This window comes from Miscanthus floridulus, chromosome 8 (genome assembly GCF_019320115.1).
Source record: "Miscanthus floridulus cultivar M001 chromosome 8, ASM1932011v1, whole genome shotgun sequence".
In the NCBI taxonomy this organism is placed as follows: Eukaryota; Viridiplantae; Streptophyta; class Magnoliopsida; order Poales; family Poaceae; genus Miscanthus; species Miscanthus floridulus.
Window position 1 is genome coordinate 208,925,734 of NC_089587.1, and position 21,771 is coordinate 208,947,504.

Consider the following 21,771-nt stretch of genomic DNA (forward strand, 5'->3'; position numbering starts at 1 on the left):
CGAGGAGTAGCTTGCCGGCAAGCAAGTGAACCTCAGTAAAAATTATTGTGTTCATCATTTGATTCCGAGGTGATTAGTTTTTATTAGTATTCATCCTTGTGATTGATTGGTTCACTCCTCGACACGGCGGTATAACTATCTCGCTCACTATCTATATTACCGCAAACTAGTTGTCAAGCTCTTTAGTGTAGTTAGTTGTGAGAGCTTGTTAGTTTAATTAGTGTGACTCTTTAGTTAGTCTTTTGAGAGCACACTAACTTAGTATAGTGATATAGTTATTGTGTGGATTGAAACTACATAAACTAGAATTGTGCTAGGTGGCTTGCATTTTTAGTAGACTACCGCAACACTCGCTTTGTCTCATAATTGTCTAACAGGTTTGTTAAGTATTGTTGTTGAAATTTTTTTATACGCTATTCACCCCCCCTCTGGCCATCAGTGGCTTAGCAGATCGACGGGATGATGCGAGCAGCAGGCCGACCATCTTTCTTACGAGCAAAAGACAGCGGCCGCGTAGCAGCAGCAAGGACGCTCGAACATGGCGTCGGTCGCAGGGCGGTGGCATGGACGGGACGTCGCATAGTTGCAATGCCAGGCGAGTACACTGCACGCCAGGAAAATAAATGAAACTGTTGCGCTCTCTTTCTCTCGTCAGTTCGTGCTTTCACACCATCACTTGAATTTGTGAAGCGGCCAGACGGACAGCTGTCGCGGGTATGTAACCAAATTATCATAGGGACTAAAACGAGCCTATACGTAAACATGTCACTAGAGCAAGGATATATATATGTCGTTCTATTTATTAATGGATTTTATTTTATTTATAAAAGTTGTTTTTCATGCTTAATCTAACAGAACAAACCATCCGTCATTTACGTGCTAGAATCGTTATCGGACATTCCTAAATATTTCTACGCACTGCGTAATTTAACTTGGACGTTGATTCGAGTCCACGAAACTGAGTCACCGGATTCACTCATCGCATCAAGTACGTTTTAAATAAAAAATTCGAGAAACTCATTTCTAAAATTCGTCTTAGGCTTAAAGCGCGGTGATAAACAAGCTCGAAACACCAGGGATGTTACAAATGGGTAAAACTTTAGTCTATCCTATTTACTCACTTTTAGCTCACCTATTTGGATTCCCATGACAAAAAAAAGACAAAGTATAGGACTAAAGTTTTGCCGTGAAATCAAACACTCCTTTTGATGAACCAACCATCCGTGTGTCACCTTAAAGTGGGATCTATTTTTTCATATATACCAATCTATACATGTTGAGTTATCGTGTTCTACATGCTAACCTTCAATCGGGATACTTACGTAAAAAAAGAATTGATGGCATATTTAATTAGTCTCCGGGCCACTCTGTCCTTGCTCCGCATTTCACGGGTTGTTCTGCCATTTTACATCTTTATTATCTCCTTTTCCCTTGCCCCGTTCCACTGTACACACCATGGTCATATCTTTCTGTTTCTGGTGATCAAATCATTTGTAAATGAGACCTTGGTTCTGTTTGGCTGGTAGAATTTTGGCTAAAACTAGCTAAAAACATTGTTCTTGTTAAATTATTAGAAGAAAAAAATACTGTTCTTACTAAAAAAAGTCAAACAAACAGAATATGAGTAAGCCGAACGGGACCTTCGTTATTACAAAAGCTGCAATCGTACTACAGAAAAGGCGTCGATAAATTATGACAATAATGGGGCATTTCTCTCACAAAGCACCGATCTTCAAAGTCGTGTCATATGGCAAAATCAGAGCTGTTCACACAGTATTATAAAAGTCAAATCATGACAAAAGCATGCGCTAGACATTTTACTACCAGGTCAAGTAATGACAAGAGGACCTTCAACAAGTTAGTACTGGCTTTGGCACGAGGCGGTTGCGTGTCCGTTACGAGGAGCACAGATTTGACGGTAGCGTTAACAATAATCAGGTGTGGACAAAGTCACAAGTGCAACCAAGAATTGTAAAAAACCAAACGCCAGACTGATCTGGTACCCTGTCTGTCTGTACTCTGTACCTGTAGTAGATACACGTCCATACGTTCAGCCCGTTCGCTGATTGGTTTGTTGTGAGAGAAAAACATTCAGTCTGTTCGTTTGGTCGTAAACGATCGTAAATTTTCAGTCAGAATAGTATTTCTTTCACACCAAACTAGCCAGCAGTAATAATCTAGATCGTATACGATCGTTTCAGCCCCGGCCGAACAGGCTGATTGTCCCATGACTGATAAGCCCTGGCTAAAATCAACAAACTAACATGATGTTGAACTCAGCATATTTTGTGAGCAGAAACAAAGGAGTTTTCCGTAGTACAAGTGCATATGTGTGCAAAGCATCTTTTCAGCCTCGCAAAAAGATAAAACCCCCTCATGTTGCCGGTGCACGGAGACAAATTAAGCACCAAACAGACCCTCAAATGATGGCAGCGTGGGCGCTCAATTTCCTTAATGCATGGTGTGCCCTGTCACGGCGCACGCTCTCTTGTTCGCTTCTCCGGCCACGGGCCACCTTGATTAAGATGAACGAAAAGGCTTGGCTTTGCTACATGATCCATCTCCTTGCCAGTGCCAGGTGGTGTGCCAGGTGTGGCGTCCTTCGCAGATCGGCAGCAGCGCTAGCTGTTTGTTGAGGTGCATCCCGGGCCCTGAAACGCCGCCGTCAATGAGTAATCAACCAGCCGACGTGTAGATTGATGGTACTCATTTCTCATCATGATTAGACACCGCCGGCCCTGCCCTGTCCTCTTCTCTTCGCCGATCATTCTTCTTCCTTGCCAACAATCAGTGGGATGCATATCGCAACTTCACAAGCACCGGCCGCAAGATTGTAGGCTGCAGATGTTTGCTTGCTTTACAAAGGAGCAGTGCCTTTGTTTGTTGGAAAAAAACAGATATTCGACCTGTTCGTTAGTTAGTTTTTGGGCTGATAAGCTCGGCTGACGCTGATTTATTGTGATTGAACTGTCTGAAACCAACAAGCGAACAGATTGATTGCTTCCAGAATGCGGAAAGCTGTCCTGATAATGCAAGATTTGCCGCACTTACCACTCGTGCTACTACTTGATTCCAGTTCACAGTCTCTTTAGCGGCTAGCATCATTGGAACAGCTCGCATCTGATCATTGCTCTTCGTAAGTTGGCACAGCTATCTATTTAGTTGGTGTTTACAGCGTGTTCGCTGATTGGTGCTGGTGCTGATTTAGGCTGACTGGTGCTGATTTTTTGAGAGAAAAACACTGTTGGCTGGTTGAATAAGTCTGGCTGAAACCAACAAGCGAACATGGTGCTAGAGTGTAAAGTTTTGTGGTGTCACATCGGATGTCGTATTGGGGGTTCGGATACTAATAAAAAAATAAATTACAGAATCCGTCAGTAAACCACGAGATGAATTTATTAAGCCTAATTAATCCGTCGTTAGCACATGCGTGTACTGTAGTACTTTGTTGTCAAATTATAGACTAATTAGGCTTAAAAGATTCGTCTCGTAAAGTAGTCGCAATCTGTGTAATTAGTTATTTTTTAGTCTATATTTAATACTCTATACATGTGTTCAAACATTCGATGTGATAGGGTGTAAAGTTTTAGCACAAAACAAGGGCTTAATGAAATACGTGCTAAGCACGTTCTCGAAAAAAAAGTGGTGTTTGGTTGCTCCTCCTAAATTTTAGTCGTTGTCCCATCGAATATTTGGATACATGCATGGAATATTAAATATAGACTAATTACGAAACTAATTGCATAGTTTACGACTAATTTACGAGAAGAATCTTTTAAGCCTAATTAGTTCATGATTTGACAATGCGGTGCTACAGTAAACATGTGCTAATGATGGATTAATTAGACTTAAAAAATTCGTTTTGTGGAGTACTGATGGATTATGTAATTTATTTTTTTACTAGTATTCAAATATCTCATGCAATATCTTCTCGACACATCTCCTAAATTTTAGTCATCGGATCCGCACAACGTCTAGTTGGCACAGCTAGTGGGTAGCATACTTGTGCGGTAATCTTGCGGCAGCAGATCAGACCACCTGGGGTATACTGGAGTGGCCTACAACCTATACAGGTACAGTCGTGCAGAGGCTCGGCTGAGCTCAGTGATCGAGTATTCAAGTTCGATCGGCGAAGGCTTGCTTTGCAAGGCAAGCGTGGCCACGTAACCAAGACCAAGCCCCTCGCGCGGCCGCACGTTTGCGCGGCGAGAGGGGGCGCGCCGCACGGCATGCAGCGCGCAGTGTACGTAGTAGGGTACCGCGCCGAGCCCCGTGGCCGCGGGTCGCAATAACTCGACGAGCCGCGGAACCGGAGTCCGGAGGGGAAGGGAACTTAAACCCGCGCGGAGTACATACATACCGGGTGGAGGGAGTACCGAGTACGTGACCGCGTCACGTGGCCGGCCGGCCGCGCGCGGAGCGGACAGCGGAGCACTGGAGCAGGGCGCCGTGCGGCGCGTGCCGAATTAAAACGAGAGTACCCGAGGAGGCCGAGGACCCGAGGAAGACGCCGAGGACCCGCGACTCGACCACTGCGGCCGTGGGTACTGCTACTGCGCCTAAAACCAACTAACGCGTACGAGTAGGACGGATGGCCCCCTCCGCCCCGCGCCCGGCTGCGTTCCGCTTGGCGCTGTTCCGTCGCTCGTCCTCCTCCCGTGCGCCGAGCCGCCGAGGGGAGGCTTCGGCCGCGCGGCGTGGGGGCGGGGCGGGGCGGGCACAGGCGCGCGGTGGCAGACTTGCCTGCCTGTCTCGTTATGCATGCCCATGTGACGTTTGTTTCCTTCCTCCTGTTTGTCCCCTCGGCGATCGGCGTGCTGCGTCGGGCGCATGGCACTATACTACGGAGTTCGATTTTGTATCGTTATGCCAGCGCGGCCGGTTCATAGGACGACCGACGTCTTGGTTTGAGCCCGGCCGGGACGTGTCGACAGATTTGAAGGGCGGAGTAACAACGTCGTCGGTTCACGCCCGGCCCTGTAATTCACGGGCGCATCGCCGTTGGGTTTTGAAACGGCTTGGTACGGCCTGTGCGGCCCCTACGCCATGCTCCTCTTTAAGGTTGATGAGGAAGTGTGACCGCGTGGCATGTGAGCCCTATGAAGGCGAGAGCCTACCGGAAATTGAACCCGTGTGCCCCCGTTCCGTTCACAGTCCGGACTCCGGAGCATGCCGTTGCGGAATGCCGGTACTGAACCGAACAGCTCCCGACCGTACGCGCGAGCCGTTTGGAAATCCATCGAAAGGCAGTTGCGAAGCGCGGCGGCGGTGGCCGATAGGTAGGTCCAGGCCATCACGATCCTGCGATTTGCTTTCCAAAAGGCACGCATCATCATCAATCGGCAGCCGAGCGGAACTAACGGCGCACCACTGCACCAGCGAAGGGAGGGCAACGAACCATGCGGAAACGAAGTCGCCAAAGGCCAATGGCACTTGTACATCTCGATAGCTGCTCAACGAAATAAAGACATCGGAACCGGACGAGAGCTACCGCTACCAACCTGCAACTGCAAGCATAGCGCTAAAGGGAAGCAAAGGGGATACAGACGCTGCAAACGCAGGATTGGAAAGGCGCCATGGTCCTGGCCAGAATCCAAAATTTCCTCATCGCTTGAGCTGGAAGCCAGCTACTACCCTTCCATACCAGCCGATGCCTTGTTTAGATTGAAAAAAAAATTCAACCCGATGAATAGTAGCACTTTCGTCTTATTTGATAAATATTGTCCAATCGTGGACCAACTAAGCTCAAAAGATTCATCTCGTGATTTCCAACTAAACTGTGCAATTAGTTATTTTTTTTACCTACATTTAATGCTCCATGCAAACGGTTAAAAATTGATGTGATGGAGAGAGAGTGAAAAAACTTGGAATTTTGAGGGTATCTAAACAAGGCCCGAGAGGACAACTACGGCGTGACAAAGACAAAGCCCAAGTACCGGGGCAAACAAATTATGGTACACAACGCTTAAATATTTGCAGTACCATTTGTCCAGAAACATTTTACCGCGGAAGCGGAAGTATCGTTGATAATAACATGTACGATTTGATAGCTTGACACCAAGGATGAAGGTCCACTATAACCACCGGACCAATAATGATTCCTTTTCCCGTTAATAATTTAATAATGTAGTAGTTGTAATGAAATCATGTAAAGAAAAAAATCGGCTTCTTACTAGCTACTATCGTTTTCATGATGACTCTGCCTGTAACAACTCCAGCTTATTGTTATCTGACCCTGACAATCCCTCAAGCCTTCTATGATAGCGGAGCTTAGACACCAGCCTGCTCTTTGACACAGAGAACCCCTCAAAAGACAAGTAGTTCACAATACAAAATACACATCGGGGGTTCTCTTCCTCACGGACCGGGTAATATGCTGCCCTAATCAATTCAACCCAAAATGTGGCACAATCTGCTGCACTAATCAATTCAACCCAAAATGTGGCACAATCTGCTGGCCCACCTGATGGCCCAGGGCTGCATCATGCTCCGTCCCACTAGGCCTTAAGGTCATCCGACATTGCAGAAGGTATACAGTGCGTCGTCAGAATGTCCTGGGTAGCAGCCTTTGCAGTTTTCGCCTCAAGGACGACAATCTATCAAATCATATATTATAGTTACTAACTTCAAGCAATTAAGAAACCAATTAAAAAAGAATCATGACAGTTACTTTGGAGCAGGTTTTCATCATGTGATGTCATATCTGACTTCATTTCAATAATCATATCTTATATATATAATAAGGCAACAAGCTATCATGGCCAATTTGGCCAGAAATATTATTTGCTAGACCTGAGAAACCATGAAAACATTTATATAGGAGTGCAAAAATAATTTGAGGGGGGAAACCTGCCTTCCTAACATCAGCTATTTTCAGGTATTTAAGTCCATGAGAAATGCTTTTATTAGCTGGAAAAATCAAATAAACAAAGGGTCAAGAAGATACCTGGTCATACTCCAGATCAAACTTCAAAAATTCATCCTTGCAATTTTCCACCATGGTCGCTAAGTTCTTTAAATTTTTTACAGGCTGACCATTGAAAGCAAGAACCTGCGAACCATACAAAAATGAAAAGTTTCAGTCACCGCAGTAGCGCAGAACAGACATTGTCATTCGAGCTTCCAGCAACAATATACTGCAGGAAATGGCTTAAAAAAGGCATGCTAGTGACAACCTATAAGCTTTTATTACCTGGGTATTGACTATTTCTTCATAACCTATATTGATATCTGATACAAGCACCTGCACAGGTTCAATGAAACGCGTACAATCAAGTTAGAAATTTAAAGACACTAATTGGTTATGAAAAAAAAAAAACTTAAAGTGAGTCATATTAGAGTTATAATATGTGAAGAACTTCAAACCTGTGATACCACCACAAGCTGTTCATCAGGTGATTCTGCCATTGCATGTAAATGCTTCACCAACAACTTGACAGGTGCATCATATTCATACTCTTTTCCATACTGATAAATAACAAACACCAATTAGCTTAAAGGATGAAAGATAAAGTCCTCATTTAACATTTCCATATTTAATATTTATGTTCAAAGTGATGTTAGTTTCTGCAGAAGTAGATTTAATATTGGATTTTTAAAAAGTCCTGTGTGATTCCAAGATCTTCTTGGGATCACTCAAAAGAGGAAGCTAGGAGAGCTTGTTAGAAAACTGTTTGTCAAGTAGCATATCACTAACACTAACTTCTTCACGGTTAAAATGTCTCAAGAGGCTTGCTTCGCAGTTCGAATCACTATTTTTGCAATTAGCTGGCTGCCTGGCCACATGCAACTCCATACGTATGCGCATAGACCTAACTAGTTTATGGTAATTATTGCATCTACACCCTTAAAACAACAGTTACCACTTCAACGAAGATCTCCACAGGACCAGTTAAAGAGAATCTACAGCTCAAATGAATTTTCAAAATCAAATAACTTCCAACTGGCTGCTGGTTAAATAAATCAAGGAGCACATGCACCGACTGATCATTGTCTAATCATGCGACCACAAAATAATTAAAATTGTTTCATGGTAATGAATAAAGTTCAGTAACAAACTACAAAATTGTTGTGTTGAGGGTACTAGCTCCCTAGAGTATGAGCATCAGACTTTCCAGGAATGCAGCAAATCATATTAACACTAACAACCAATGATGTGCTCTTATTCATTGATTATTTACTTCATCGCAAGGAAAATGAAGAAAGGAGCTACGTACAAACCTCGGATCGAAGATATGGAACAGAGACAGCTGCAAAAACAAAGCCAGCAACTATGTAATATGAAGGTGGCCTGCCCTTCACATGAGCCGCAACGAGTCGCTTGTGAGTTGCTAGCCTTATTTTAAATTCATAAACTTTTGAACCACGCAGAACCTTAACAAGGGCTTTCTCGCCAGTATATTTCTGAGAAACCAGATAACTGAAGCCAATGCGCTCGCCATGCCTGAAAGGGACTGTTGGCCAACAAAAAGATGGTAAGAAACAAATTAGCATGAGATGCTTGCCATTTCTAGTTCATTTAGCACAGCTTTCAACAAAACTTCCGTACCCAAGCTATAAATGAGTGAGAGACAAATACAACATCTAGGGCTAGTAAGTCTAGTTAACTAGCAGAACTGTACAACAGTACAAGACATAAAAGTAAGACATGCATGACACATTGACACATTAGTATTGTTTGTATACAGCAAAATAGTGCACTGCATGCTAACAGTTGAGCTGAAAAAAACAACAATATTCATAAACTACAGAGCTACGACTAACCTGTTCCATCATTAGCAATGTCAACACCATCAAAGCTAAGAATAATATCAGATGGTTGTAGGCATCCAGATTCGGGAGCTGTGGGCTCCACCCTCCTAACACGAACACCCTTTTGATCTGGTTTCATTCCCATTGCTTTGCGGAGATCAGGATTCTCCATTTTCTGCCATTCAACTCCGAGTATAGGAAAGCCTAAAATAATATACAAAAAGAATATGGTAAAACCGTCATTGGAAAATAAAAATATCTAAGAGATTGTCATCAGAATAAATATTGATATTGCTTCTTGCATATAAAGGTCACCAAGGATAACAAATAACTGAGTGACAGGACACATAGGCTTTATATCAACATATTACTACTTTGTACAGGGAATTGAAATAACTAGGTTATTCTCTATATGGTGATATACTTGATGACATCCGCCGTAAGCGCTATAAATTAAATCAATATCAATCATCACACTGCAGGGCAAAATACTCATTAGAAGGGAAAGCAGAACAGATCCATAAACTGGTACGACTACATAGACTAATGATGTCAATATCATCCAACTAATTTTGTTAAACTAGCTAAGTGGTTCAAAATAAGAACAAGAAACGATGCTCATTGTTCTTGTAACAGTAGTAGACTGTAGACCCAAATGCATGATTATGCTAATAACTAACAGTTATCTTCCAATAATTACAGAAAAGAGCACATTACCTGTGTATTCTCCAGATTTTTTGTAGTCCTCAATGAAATGTGTAATAACTGGAGTCGGTATCACATAACCTATATTCTCCGCATCTTCATGTCTAAGAGATTGAAAAGCTATACCAACACATTTGCCCCTATCGTTAAAAGCCGGGCCACCTGAATTTCCCGAATTAATAGCTGCGTCTATCTATCAATAAGACAAGGCCCGTATTAGACACATTGGTAAGCAGATAAGTAATGATTTCTCAAAAGATTTACTTCACTTGCAACATCTATCTTTATAAAAAGGTTTATTTGGAGTGATTATAATTTTCAGGAAAAAGAAGGTACCTGCAATCCTACAAGTTCTGTAGAACCATGAACGTATGAAAGTATTTCTATCCTAGAGACCACTCCGCTTGTCACAGATATGGTGTCTCCTCCAATTGGATAACCGACAACAGTGACTGCATCCTGAAGAGCCGGTAATGTTCCGAACTCGACAGGTGAAACTCCTTCCCAGAATTCATCGTCATTGACAGTTAAGAGTGCTGAGACAGATAGAACAAATGAACATCAAATTAGATTGCATAAACACCAGGGAAAAAAACTCAAGTTAAAATGTATGATAAGAACCATGCCATAATTCATAAATTATGCTATAACACCAGCAGTTTCATAGATACCATATAAATTCTTCTTGGTGTCTGTCTCCAAGAAAGAGATATAAACAATACGTATTAATGTATTATGCATCTGATTTAACGATTACATTGGACAAAAACCCAACAACACAACAATAAGAAAATTGTCGAGATAAATAAATAAATGTAGACAGTAGCAGGGATGGGGAGAGCGGGCGCACCAATGTCGCACTCTGTGCCGATGGCCAGGACGGTGGCAAGGTACTTGGTGTCGGAGCCGCGCTTCTTAAGCTTAACCTGGGTATAGTGCTCCACGGAGTGGGCATTGGTGAGGACACGGCGGCCGCTGATGATAAACCCGCTGCTGCTAGAGCTGTACTGCCGCTTCCGCTGCCACGGCAGCGAGAAGTTGGGCTCCGTGTGCACGCAGAACACCTTGACCACGGCGTCCATGCACGGCACCACCCTCACCACCTCATCCCAGCTCGCGGGGCCTGCCTCCGCCACGGCCACTGCCACCGCATCGCCTCCATTCGCCACCGGCTTCGGCTCCCCGCGGCGGGGCGGGGACGGCGGACGCGTGTCGGCGGGGGCCTCATTACGGCGCGGCTTGCGACCACGGCGCCCAGCCGGAGCGGGGGCGGCCGCCGGAGAGGGGGAGGAGCGGTCGGGGGAGGGCGGGGACGCCTTGGGCTTGCGCCCCCGCTTGCGCTTGCGCTTGTTGGAGGCGGAGGAGGGATCGTCCATGGAGGCGGGCTAGGGTTTCGCGGCGCGGAGGAGGGGGCCGAAGTGCCGAACCGGGGAAGATGAGGAGAGGGTCGGCCCGGTCGGAGTAATATGGACCGGTTCGAGGCGGGCCGTGCAGGCCGGATTGGAGGGTAAACTATCCTTTATATGGGCTGGGTTACGTAAAATTGATTTCTGCGATTCAGAGTTTCAGACTGGAGTGTTTTCTTCAAAGTTTGCGCATCGTGACGTTTGTTCGATTGTCCACAACCAAAAGCTTTGTGGTTGCAACTCCAAAGAGACGTGAGAGCCCTGCAGCTGTATTGTTTTCAATATCAACGTACTGCATACCGACTATGAATCTATGATTCATGCCTAGCTTTGTCAGCATGGCATCAATTGGACAATTGGTGCTTCCAATTCATGAACCGTAAGGTGCTCTCTGTCTTGGGTTATACATCTCTGAATGAAAAGAAGATGAAGAAACTCGGATACTCGAACTTAAGCTTGTCTGTAGTACATGTAAGGCTTAAGATTATTATTAACCTCAGGCTTTGAAATAAACTTATAGTGCCTTAAGAAATGCCTCAGGTCTAAACTGAACTCATGTCTCAAAGTCCAAGAAAGAAAGTTTAGAAGCAATACTGCAGTCCTATCGTTGCTGCCTGATTGAATATACAGTTCACCAGTTCTGCACTGTTTTTACTACTGAATGACGTCTCTAGGCCTGTCCTGATTATTCCTGGTCTGTGTCAGTCAGTACTCATGAGGAAGGTCACGCAGAAGGATAATCGAATCATTGGCATGGTCTACGCCTCAGGCTTAGCAGCATTCTATGCGTGCAAAGTATGTGTCTACCTATTTTGATTTGGATGGGACACTGTTGAGCATTGCTATGGTGCTTTTAACTTTGCACATTGGAGACCTGACTTGTCATAGCTTAACTGATCAACCTCCTGAGTCTGATAGTGACTTGTGCCAAATAGCCCACTTGAGAAGCATAAGGAAAACCATTCCATGGAGGATTTGGTATGTGAACCATGACTTTCCATACAAGGTTCAGTGCTTTCAGACCTCGACAGTTCAATCTCCATCCATCGTTTTCATGATTAGACGATTGATGTGGCAATCTCTGCTGTTTAGTGAGAAATCCAGCAGTCGGACAAATGATCATTATAAAGGTACAAACTACCAAGATGCTCTCAAGAATTATCTACTTTTCCGTTCCATTTCGCAAAGATGGCGAGGGGTTGGGGGGGAGAGAACCTTGCAGCTTAACGATGAGCAGACGCTCAGTTCCTCCACAACAGGGGAGATATGTAAGTAGTAGACATTTGGTGACTGTTGTATAGTTGTCGGTCAGGATAAGCTGGAGCAACTGAATTCTATGCAACTTTTTAATCGCCAAATGATATTTTTATGAGAATTATCAGCACGTGTAAACCACGTGCCTGTACTTAAGAAAATGAATATCATGAGTTTAAGTTTTTAGCTTGTAGGAAGGACTAGATGATCAATGGTGAACCGCACCACATGTAACACATTGCAGCAACCAGGAAGTCATATTTTTTTCAGGCAGATATTTGGAGATCAAGGAGAACAAACAGGACGGCACACTGCACCTTTGTATTGAGGGTGATGAACTCTGCACTAGTCTCCAAGTACAAAGCCAAAATTGTTGAACTGAATGTCATCTTGGCAATCTGCCTTTGAACTAGCACCAAGACTGTCCTGCCTCCTGCGTGCAGAGTGCAGGGTTTCCTTCCGTTTTCTACGAGTGTCGAGTACCATCATTTTCAGTCCTGACGATTTTTCAGGGCATGCTCAAATACACCAATGAGATACGATTGTATATGCAATTCAGAGAGCTAGAAGTCGTGGAAACACAGTAGCAGTGATTAGCTGTCCAGCTGTGGCCAGAAGTATCTGTCCGAGCCCATCTATTCTTTGATTCCTGAATAATGTTTTGTAATTGTAATCGGTGGATATCAATGTTAAGTGTTTACTTCTTCATGGTTCAGAAGATCACAGAGTATGAGTGGATTAACAAGGAGTAGCAACTACATCGAGCAATCGCTCGCCTCTCACGCCTCCGGCACAGCCGGCCTATTCCTTCTTCTTCTTCTTCCCCACTTTCCCCTGCCGCACGTCTCCTTCCTCTTAACAGCTAACACGCTCACTCGATCGATACGACATCGTCATGGGCCGGCCTTCCACTCTGGGCCTTGATAACGTGTACTGGGCTTGATCATCCGCCTAGGCCGGCCTGGTACCATTCTTCCTTCCTCTCCATCCGCCATCTTCCCGCCTTCACCCTTGTTGATATCAACATCTCTTGGTACTGTGACATTCCTCCCATCTTGAGATCCAGCTTGCCCCCAAGCTGGTGCCGCCGGGAAAGTAAGCTTCAGGGCTTGTTCGTCCTCCCAGGTTGCAAGATGCTCGGGCCATTCCGACCAATGAACAAGGATTTGATCAGAACGGTGAGGTTCAGTACGACGTCGTTGCAGAATCTTCAAGGGGTACTGGAATGGAGATGGAGCAGGAGGAATATCAGCACTGACCTGCATAGAAGAGCTGACGACGAGTTTGAGTTGAGAGACATGAAAAACTAGGTGCACTGAGGACTCTGCCGGAAGTTGGAGTTTATAAGCCACGGCGCCAATCTTCTGAACAATCTTGAAGGGACCAAAATAACGATAAGACAGCTTCTGATTCACTCGATGGGCCAAACTGGACTGAACATAAGGTTGTAGTTTGACAAACACCGATTGACCCACTTGAAATGCGTGTTCAGTCCTGTGTTTATCAGCTTGATGTTTCTGACGCTGCTGAACCCGAAGAAGTTGCTGATGCAGCAACTGTTGCATAAGACGACGTTCTTTGAGCCAGACTTGCAGATCAGCAACAGCACAATTTTGGAGATGATCAGTACCAAAGTGACGGGGTTCATGACCATACAGTACTTCAAAAGGTGTGCATTGCAAAGAAGAATGAAAACTGGTATTATACCAATACTCTGCTAGAGGTAGCCAATCTCGCCATTTGTTGGGACAAGCATCGACAATACACCTGAGGTAAGCTTCCAGACATTGATTCACTCTTTCGGTTTGGCCGTCCGTTTGAGGATGATAAGCTGTACTCATTTGAAGTGTTGGACAAACGAAAGAGTTCTTGCCAGAGATAGCTTGTGAAAATTTTATCTCTATCAGAGATCAAAGCAGAGGGCATACCATGCTGCTTGAAAATATTATCCATGAAATGCTTGGCAATTTGCAAGGCAGTGAAAGGGTGAGTTAAAGGTATGAAATGGGCATACTTGGAGAATTTATCTACCACTACTAGAATGCAGTTGCATCCCTTAGATAAAGGAAGACCCTCAATAAAGTCTAGACTCACGATTTGCCAAGCCTGAGAGGGAACAGGTAAGGGTTGAAGTAAACCTGGATATTTCACCCTTTTAGTTTTTGCCTTCTGACACACCAAGCATTGAGCTACAAATGCTTTAACCATCTTCTTCATTCCATGCCAAGCAAATAGTTTCTTGATTTTGGTATAAGTGACCAAAAAACCTGAATGACCACCAATAGCTGAACTGTGCAAGGCAGACAGTATTTTCTGTTGCACAACTAGACTACTAGTCACCCATATCCTATTCTTGTATTTGATGACACCCTTGTCTAGCACAAAATGACCTTGTATAGCAGACACACTGAGAGATTGCAACAATTTAAGAGTAGGAGGATGAGTGCTATAAGAGTCTACTATCTGTTGAACCCAAACTGGTTGTGAAACTGAGAGGCCATAGAGTTCAGAGCAGTGATTAGCAACAATTGGTAATCTAGACAAGGCATCAGTAGCTGAGTTATCAGTACCCTTCTTGTACATTATTTTATAATTGAGTCCCAACAATTTAGTGTATGCCTTCAGCTGCCATGGTGTAGTTAGTCTTTGATCTGTCAGATTTTCCAAACTTTTCTGATCAGTCTTGATAATAAATGGGGCATGTTGCAAATATGACCTCCAATGATCCACTGCCATTAAAATGGCTAGACATTCCTTTTCATAAGTTGCTAAACCTTGATTCTTGATGCCAAGAGCTTTACTGATATAAGCAATTGGGTGACCTTCCTGTTGCAAGACTGCTCCTATTCTTTTGGCCGAAGCATCAGTCTCAATAGTGAAAGGTTTAGCAAAATCAGGCAACTGTAGAACTGGTGCAGTAAAAAGAGCCTCTTTTAGTTGCTGAAAAGCGATGTCCTGAATAGATGTCCACTGAAATAGTGTACCCTTCTTGAGCATATCAGTCAAAGGTCTTGCTATGACACCAAAATTTCTGACAAACTTTCTGTAATAACCTGCTAAGCCCAGGAAACTCCTTACTTCCTTCACATTAGTAGGGATAGGCCACTGTTGAACATCTTGTATCTTTTTAGGGTCAGTGGCTACTCCTGATACACTAATGACATGACCCAAGTACTTCAACTGAGTTTGAGCAAAGGAGCACTTAGACAACTTGATCTGAATATGATGTTCTGTCAACAGATCAAACACAGCTTGTAGGAGAGCTAAATGTTCAGACCAAGTCTTGGTGTAGACCAAGATATCATCAATGAAGACTACAACTCCTTTTCTCAATAGAGGTGCCAAAATGTAATTCATGGTTTGTTGAAAAGTAGCTGGTCCACCGGTCACCCCATATGGCATCACAGTATATTCAAAATGACCATGATGTGTTTGAAAAGTTGTCTTGTACTGATCAGCCTTTTCCATCAGGATTTGATGATAGCCTGCTGTCATGTCCAGAGAAGTGAACCATTGAGCACCAGATAATTCATCAAGGATTTCATCAATGACAGGTAATGGATACTTGTTTTTAATTGTCAGATCATTGAGTCTTCTGTAATCAACACATTCGCCAATCACCAGTTTTCTTTTTGACCAATAGCACTGGAGAGGCAAAGGGACTGGTGCTCTCTTTGATCAATCCATTCTGAATTAACTCGTTAACTTGTTTCTCAATTTCATCCTTTTGAGCAGGATTGTATCTGTAAGGTCTCAGTCGAAATGGTTGAGCACCAGGGATCAATGGTATAGTATGATTAATATGTCTGACAGGAGGTAACCCATTTGGCTTTTCAAAGAGGTGCTGATACTGAGTAATAAGATTGTGAATCTCAACAGGCCAACTGCTAGATATGTGTGGAGATTCCATCTGAAACACTTCAACTATACACCACAACTGATCCTGAATATGAAGTTGAAGCATTTCTGGAGCAGTGATAATTGGACATTGTTGCAGATTGGGTTGGATTCCCACAAGCTGAATTGGGTGACCCTGGAACTCAAAGGATAATAACTTGTTCTTCCAGTGTATTTCCATTGGACTATACTGTTGAAGCCAATCAATGCCCAAAATAATATCATAACAATGCAGTGGCAGGATTTTCAGATTCACCAAGAAACAATGCCCTTGAATATAAATAGGACAATGGAGTAGTTCATGAGTACATTGCAACAAGGTGCCATTGGCTACTCTAATTTGCACAGGGGTATTCAAAGGTGTCCAATTAGACAGTTTAGCAGCGAGAGATTGACTGATGAAACTGCTAGAACTACCTGAATCCAATAGCAATAACACAGAATGCTGATACAATTCACCAACTAACCTAATAGTTTGCACGTTGTCAGTGCCTTGAACCGCTGACAATGAGAGTTGCATCAAATCTTCACCAGAATCAGAGTGAGACTGATCTTGAGGAGTAGAGTTGTCAATAAGTTGCCACAGCTCTTCCACAAAATTCAAGGACACCGTAGTGGAACACTTATGGTTGGGGTTCCATTTGTCTCCACATTTGAAACATAAACCCTTAGCTCTTCTATAGTTCTTGATATTCTAAAGCTTCTCCATACCTGATAGCTTAGCTGGTTCGACAGGTTTGACAGGAGTTGCATTGGACACTGTTGTCGCCACACGAGATGTATGAGGAGCTAACCATTGTGGCTTGAAAGCTCGAGCTCGAAAACCCGAAGGTCCATTGGTACCGTGAGCTTCGGTGGAAGACGAGTCTGACAGGACCTCTTCCTGCAAAAGGGCCAGAGAACAAGCAGCATCCATACTGGAAGGGCGATGAACTAAAACAACAACACGAATTTCATCTTTCAAACCATCGACAAACCTACTGGTGATAACATGAGGGCTAAAACATGGGTCATGAGCCAGAATCTGATTAATGAGTTCATCAAATTTTTCAATATACTCAGCTACTGTGGTGGTCTGTTTGAGTCTAAAGAATTGACGATTAAGAGAGTTTTGCTGATCACGATCAAAGCGACTACAAATAGCTGCGTAGAGATTAGACCAGGAGCAATGCTGCAAGATAGATTCTACAGATTGTGACCAGAAAGCAGCCGAGCCTACGAAATTCATCACACCTATCTTCACCCACAAATGCTCAGGTACAGCATAAACATCAAAGTATGACTCACAACGTTTCTTCCACAATTTGGGACTCATACCATCGAACTTAGGAAACTCTTGCTGAGGAATAGCTTGATTCAGAGCAAAAAATTGCTGAGCATTGAAATTGGAGGAAAATGTTGGAAGAGGTGAATTCGCACCTTTGACCAGGGTCGGCACGATGGTGGTGACCACCCCGTTGCCAATACCCCGGTGGTTGTGTTGTTCGCCGTGGCCTAACGGCCCTGAAGCCGCCTCCGATGAGGACGCAACCAGATGTGCAGTTGCCGGCTTCGTGAGGTCGATGAGGTCGTTGTCGAAGACCTGCTTCGCCCGATCTGTCGCAGGCGGGTGCGAAATAAGGTGATCCACCTTGAGGCGTAGATCCGTCATGGATTTGTGGAGGTCATCGACCTTGGCATCGATCTGAGGCCGCCACACCCCCACATCTTGGAGCGTCGCGAGGTTGTCGGTCAGTGTGCGCTGAATGGACGCGTTCTGCGTCTGAAGCTCTTTCATCATATTGGCGAGGTTGCTCAACTGAATCTCCATATGGTTGATGCGTTTCTGATCACGAGTGTGATACTGAGGGCGGAGAAGGTAATCAGGAACTGACGCCAGATTAATCGATGAGAAAGAACCAAGGATTTGGTGGAGAACAGGAAATTTGGTGGAGAACAAGGTGGAAACAGAATAGCTGACCGCGGTGTTCCCGCCGACCAACTCAACCTCGGCGCGGACCTATGGGACCTCACGAACACCACTCGAGGGTGATGATCGACCTGCCGTCGGGGACTACGAGTCCAGATCAAGGCGAGAACGGCGACAGCGTACCTGAACAACGGCGAGGCGCCACCGAGCCCACCGGATCGCTGACCTCTGATACCAATTGTTAAGTGTTTACTTCTTCATGGTTCAGAAGATCACAGAGTATGAGTGAATTAACAAGGAGTAGCAACTACATTGAGCAATCGCTCGCCTCTCACGCCTCCGGCACAGCCGGCCTATTCCTTCTTCTTCTTCTTCCCCTTTCCCCTGCCGCACGTCTCCTTCCTCTTAACAGCTAACACGCTCACTCGATCGATACGACATCGTCATGGGCCGGCCTTCCACTCTGGGCCTTGATAACGTGTACTGGGCTTGATCATCCGCCTGGGCCGGCCTGGTACCATTCTTCCTTCCTCTCCATCCGCCATCTTCCCGCCTTCACCCTTGTTGATATCAGCATCTCTTGGTACCGTGACAATCAATAAAGGCTGCACGCGTGTAATATGATGTCGACCATGATTTGAAATTCTAAAGCGTTACTAGAAGTGCTCTGAGTTAACCATTGACTCCTTCAGTAAACTGGTGCTGACAGATGTCTTTTTCATCCCTCTATGCTTTCTTCAGGTTCAGTAGATCAGTTGCAGTCCTCCTCGCAAAAACAAAAGGAAAAAAAGGAAAAGAAAAAGTTGCAGTCCCTGAGCCAGCTGCCAGCCCCGCTCGTGGGCTCCTGCCCCAACCGGACCAGGCCTCGAGCAGAGTATTGGGAACCTGCGTGGCGGAACATGTTCTTTTTTTTTATACCAGGTAGCGGGACAGCTAAACTTTTATACTAAAAATATATGGATCTCACGATAAGATAACAATACTGTGAAAGATATATCTTCAAACTTTCAAAGTTGATTCATCGACTCCAAAAGCCCAGATAAAGCTTATGTATAGATACCTCAAGTAGTAAAAAGCATAATCTTATAGGAACATTCGACAGCACATGAACATGCTACAGTACATCAAAATGATAGAGAAACAGCTAAAAGGGCGCATGATTACATTATTGCAAGTGATGATACAGTTTTTTTAACTGTAGTAGACTATTGTGGTCCGAATAATAATAGTAATAATTTGCAGGAAACTCGGTAGTTCTAGCAAAATTTTGATCGTACGTAAAACCTGACCATTTCGAGTTCCATACATGGAATCAGGTGGTAGCCTCGCAGACAGCAATTGTCCAAGAGCTAGTTTTCTGTAATCTTTTTCACGGAGTACGTCCCCAGGGCAGCACTGATGACGCCCAATATTATGATACCAATGCTTGCGATTAACTGAAATTGGAGATTGAGAAGTAACCATATCAGCGACCAAGTTTGCAAATTGCCACCGTAAAGAATACTTCCACCAGGTTTTCGGGAAAAAAAAGAATACTTCCACCAGGAAGTATCTCTAGTTGAGAGCCCGATATGCGGAGACGAAAATTCATTTTGTGATAACTGCAATTTGACGATCATTTACCTGTGAACAAGTTGCTTTATTCTGTGCGATCTTCAGGAAGCACAGGGCTGGCATTATGACTGCCTGTAATTATGAATAGTATACACCCGTTAACCACATTCTATAATAAAATATGATTAATCTATCATCCATGCCTCTTTCTTAGGTAACAAATGAAATAACAATGCATGGTATATCAGAAAGTTTTGTCTGATAAGTTTGTAGACTGTTAATTGTAATAATGAAACAATGCATGGTACATCAGGGGGAAAACTAAACAAGACTACTATTCTCGTGAAACAGTTCAATTTTTTCAGAAGAATGATGTACCTGCAAGTTAGGAAATTTAGATATGAAGGCTAAGTGTCAATATTGGTCTTATAATTCTAGCATAGCAACCTTTATCTCAACAAGTTTGCCACTTTAGTCTCACAATACAGCTTAGTACAGTGATAACAAGTTAAATGAAAAAAAAACTTACCACAAGTATACTAAGAAGAGATCCAATGAGAGCCATCACAAGACCTGAAACACGAAGCAGATAGTTCAGAAATGCAGGGGTTCAGTCAAGACAGTGAACTGAGTTGTGGGATACAATATACAGAAAATTTTCAGGATAACAAAAGTAGACAGTGATGTGGGATGCACAATTCAGAAAATGGGTGCACGCTTACCAAATTACGGCAGAAGGAAAGCAATGCAGACAGTTGATGCAACAAGGGCAGTCCTCAGTATAATAGAGCACGATGTTTCGTTCATAAAACCTTCAGGACGCAGCTCTTCTAAACTTTGAGCTAATGGGTTTAACAACAAGGCATATCTGGTTGTAATTAAGGATGAAGCAATTCCACAAAGAGTTAGAATAATTAAAATCATGGCACTAAAATCAAAATGTTATCCTAGAAAACTGAAATTTCGAGGTTTTGATGATAAGGATACTTGGTGAAAGGGTTGATCATATGAAAACATACAAAAACATTACTGAGTAATATTATAGAAAATTCGTTTTAAAAATAATATAAAGAAAAATTTTCTGGAATTTGAGAAAGTAAACTTAGGTCAGAATGCAGTTGTTACCGTGGTCCATAGTGCAAATTTTGAGGCAACCGAATGTTTTGGAATGTTTAAAGTGATTTGTGATAAAGTGTTCTCTCCAAACATTAGAAAGCCAATGATAGCAAAAGAGCCATATATTACTGTGCATATTGCAAAAGTGCAAAACACCAGCACACCTTGAGAAAAATCATTATTCCATAATAAGGTAAACCGAAATAGGAATCAGGCCAAACATACCATATGAACAGTGCCTTAGGGAACTTAGAGCCATCGTCTTTGACCGGTAGATATTTGGAAATACTGAATGCCCGGAGTAGCAAAATCCATAAATACCAATAGCAAAGGGCATGCCACTCCAATTTACTACCTTCCCAGTTGAATGGAAGCCTATACCATCAGTAGCACCAACTAAACCAACGGACAGGAATATGAGAAGAGTTGCAATCACACCACCCGCTACATGCATAATAATAATTAGTTAAAACCATGCAAAGTCACTTGACCCTTATTTTAAGATTACTAATAATACTTTGCAAAAATAAACAAACTATCATCAGTCGAACCTTAAACGACCATCTGTGTCCATGCATAATAATAATTAGTTAAAACCATGCACACATTTTGCAGCTTGCAGGTTGCAGCCATGAAACAACCATCTGTGTCCATAGGAAGCAACAAACAAGAGATGGTAAAGCCTGCACTCTATAGTTTGAAATCACGAATAGCAAACTTTAATGTAAGTATTACATCAATTCTCAAATGCAATATAAAATCTGAGAAATAATAGAACCTCACAGATGCCATCATCTAACCAGGCGGCATGATCCAGACTCCTCATAATCACACGCATCATCTCCCCACCAAGAACCATGGTAAACCTGGAAAAATATTATTTTGATCAAAACTTATACTATCTTTTACTAACTTAAACCACTACATCAATAACTTTGTACTATTGCTATATGTTTAGCTAGACACTAAAAGTAGTCAGGATCAAAATAGGCATATTTCCAGGCTCCATTCAAGAATAATAATTATGTTTGTACCATGAAGCAAGATTGAACTGTAAATAACTTGATATGTAGCTAATATAGGACTAACTCTATCTTAGTTAACCAACCTATGAGACAAATCAGTAAAGGAAACATGAAGTCGGTGTAAATCTATAGCAATCAATCAATTTAACTCTCT

At 43.3% G+C, this 21,771-nt stretch overlaps 1 protein-coding gene across 1 annotated transcript; it reads right to left on the minus strand.

Annotated features, from left to right (window-relative positions):
- Positions 1 to 6,086: 6,086 nt before the first annotated feature.
- Positions 6,087 to 10,924, minus strand: LOC136478064 (protease Do-like 9). Its single transcript, XM_066476388.1, has 9 exons — positions 10,307 to 10,924; positions 9,793 to 9,992; positions 9,469 to 9,649; positions 8,764 to 8,955; positions 8,221 to 8,453; positions 7,366 to 7,467; positions 7,193 to 7,243; positions 6,947 to 7,051; positions 6,087 to 6,596 (listed from the first exon to the last, which is right to left on the minus strand). Exons 1-9 carry the CDS (start codon positions 10,830 to 10,832, stop codon positions 6,498 to 6,500), a joined length of 1,689 nt encoding a protein of 562 aa, XP_066332485.1. The 5' UTR covers positions 10,833 to 10,924; the 3' UTR covers positions 6,087 to 6,497.
- Positions 10,925 to 21,771: the final 10,847 nt, after the last annotated feature.

Bases quoted from the DNA above. Each gene is read 5' to 3' on its own strand.
- LOC136478064 (XM_066476388.1), bottom strand. From the start codon at position 10,832: ATGGACGATCCCTCCTCCGCCTCCAACAAGCGCAAGCGCAAGCGGGGG. The intron at 7,468-8,220 runs GTTTGTACGTAG...GTTATTTATCAG, and splicing joins TTCCATATCTTCGATCCGAG to TATGGAAAAGAGTATGAATA. The intron at 7,052-7,192 runs GTAATAAAAGCT...TATGGTTCGCAG, and splicing joins AAGAAATAGTCAATACCCAG to GTTCTTGCTTTCAATGGTCA.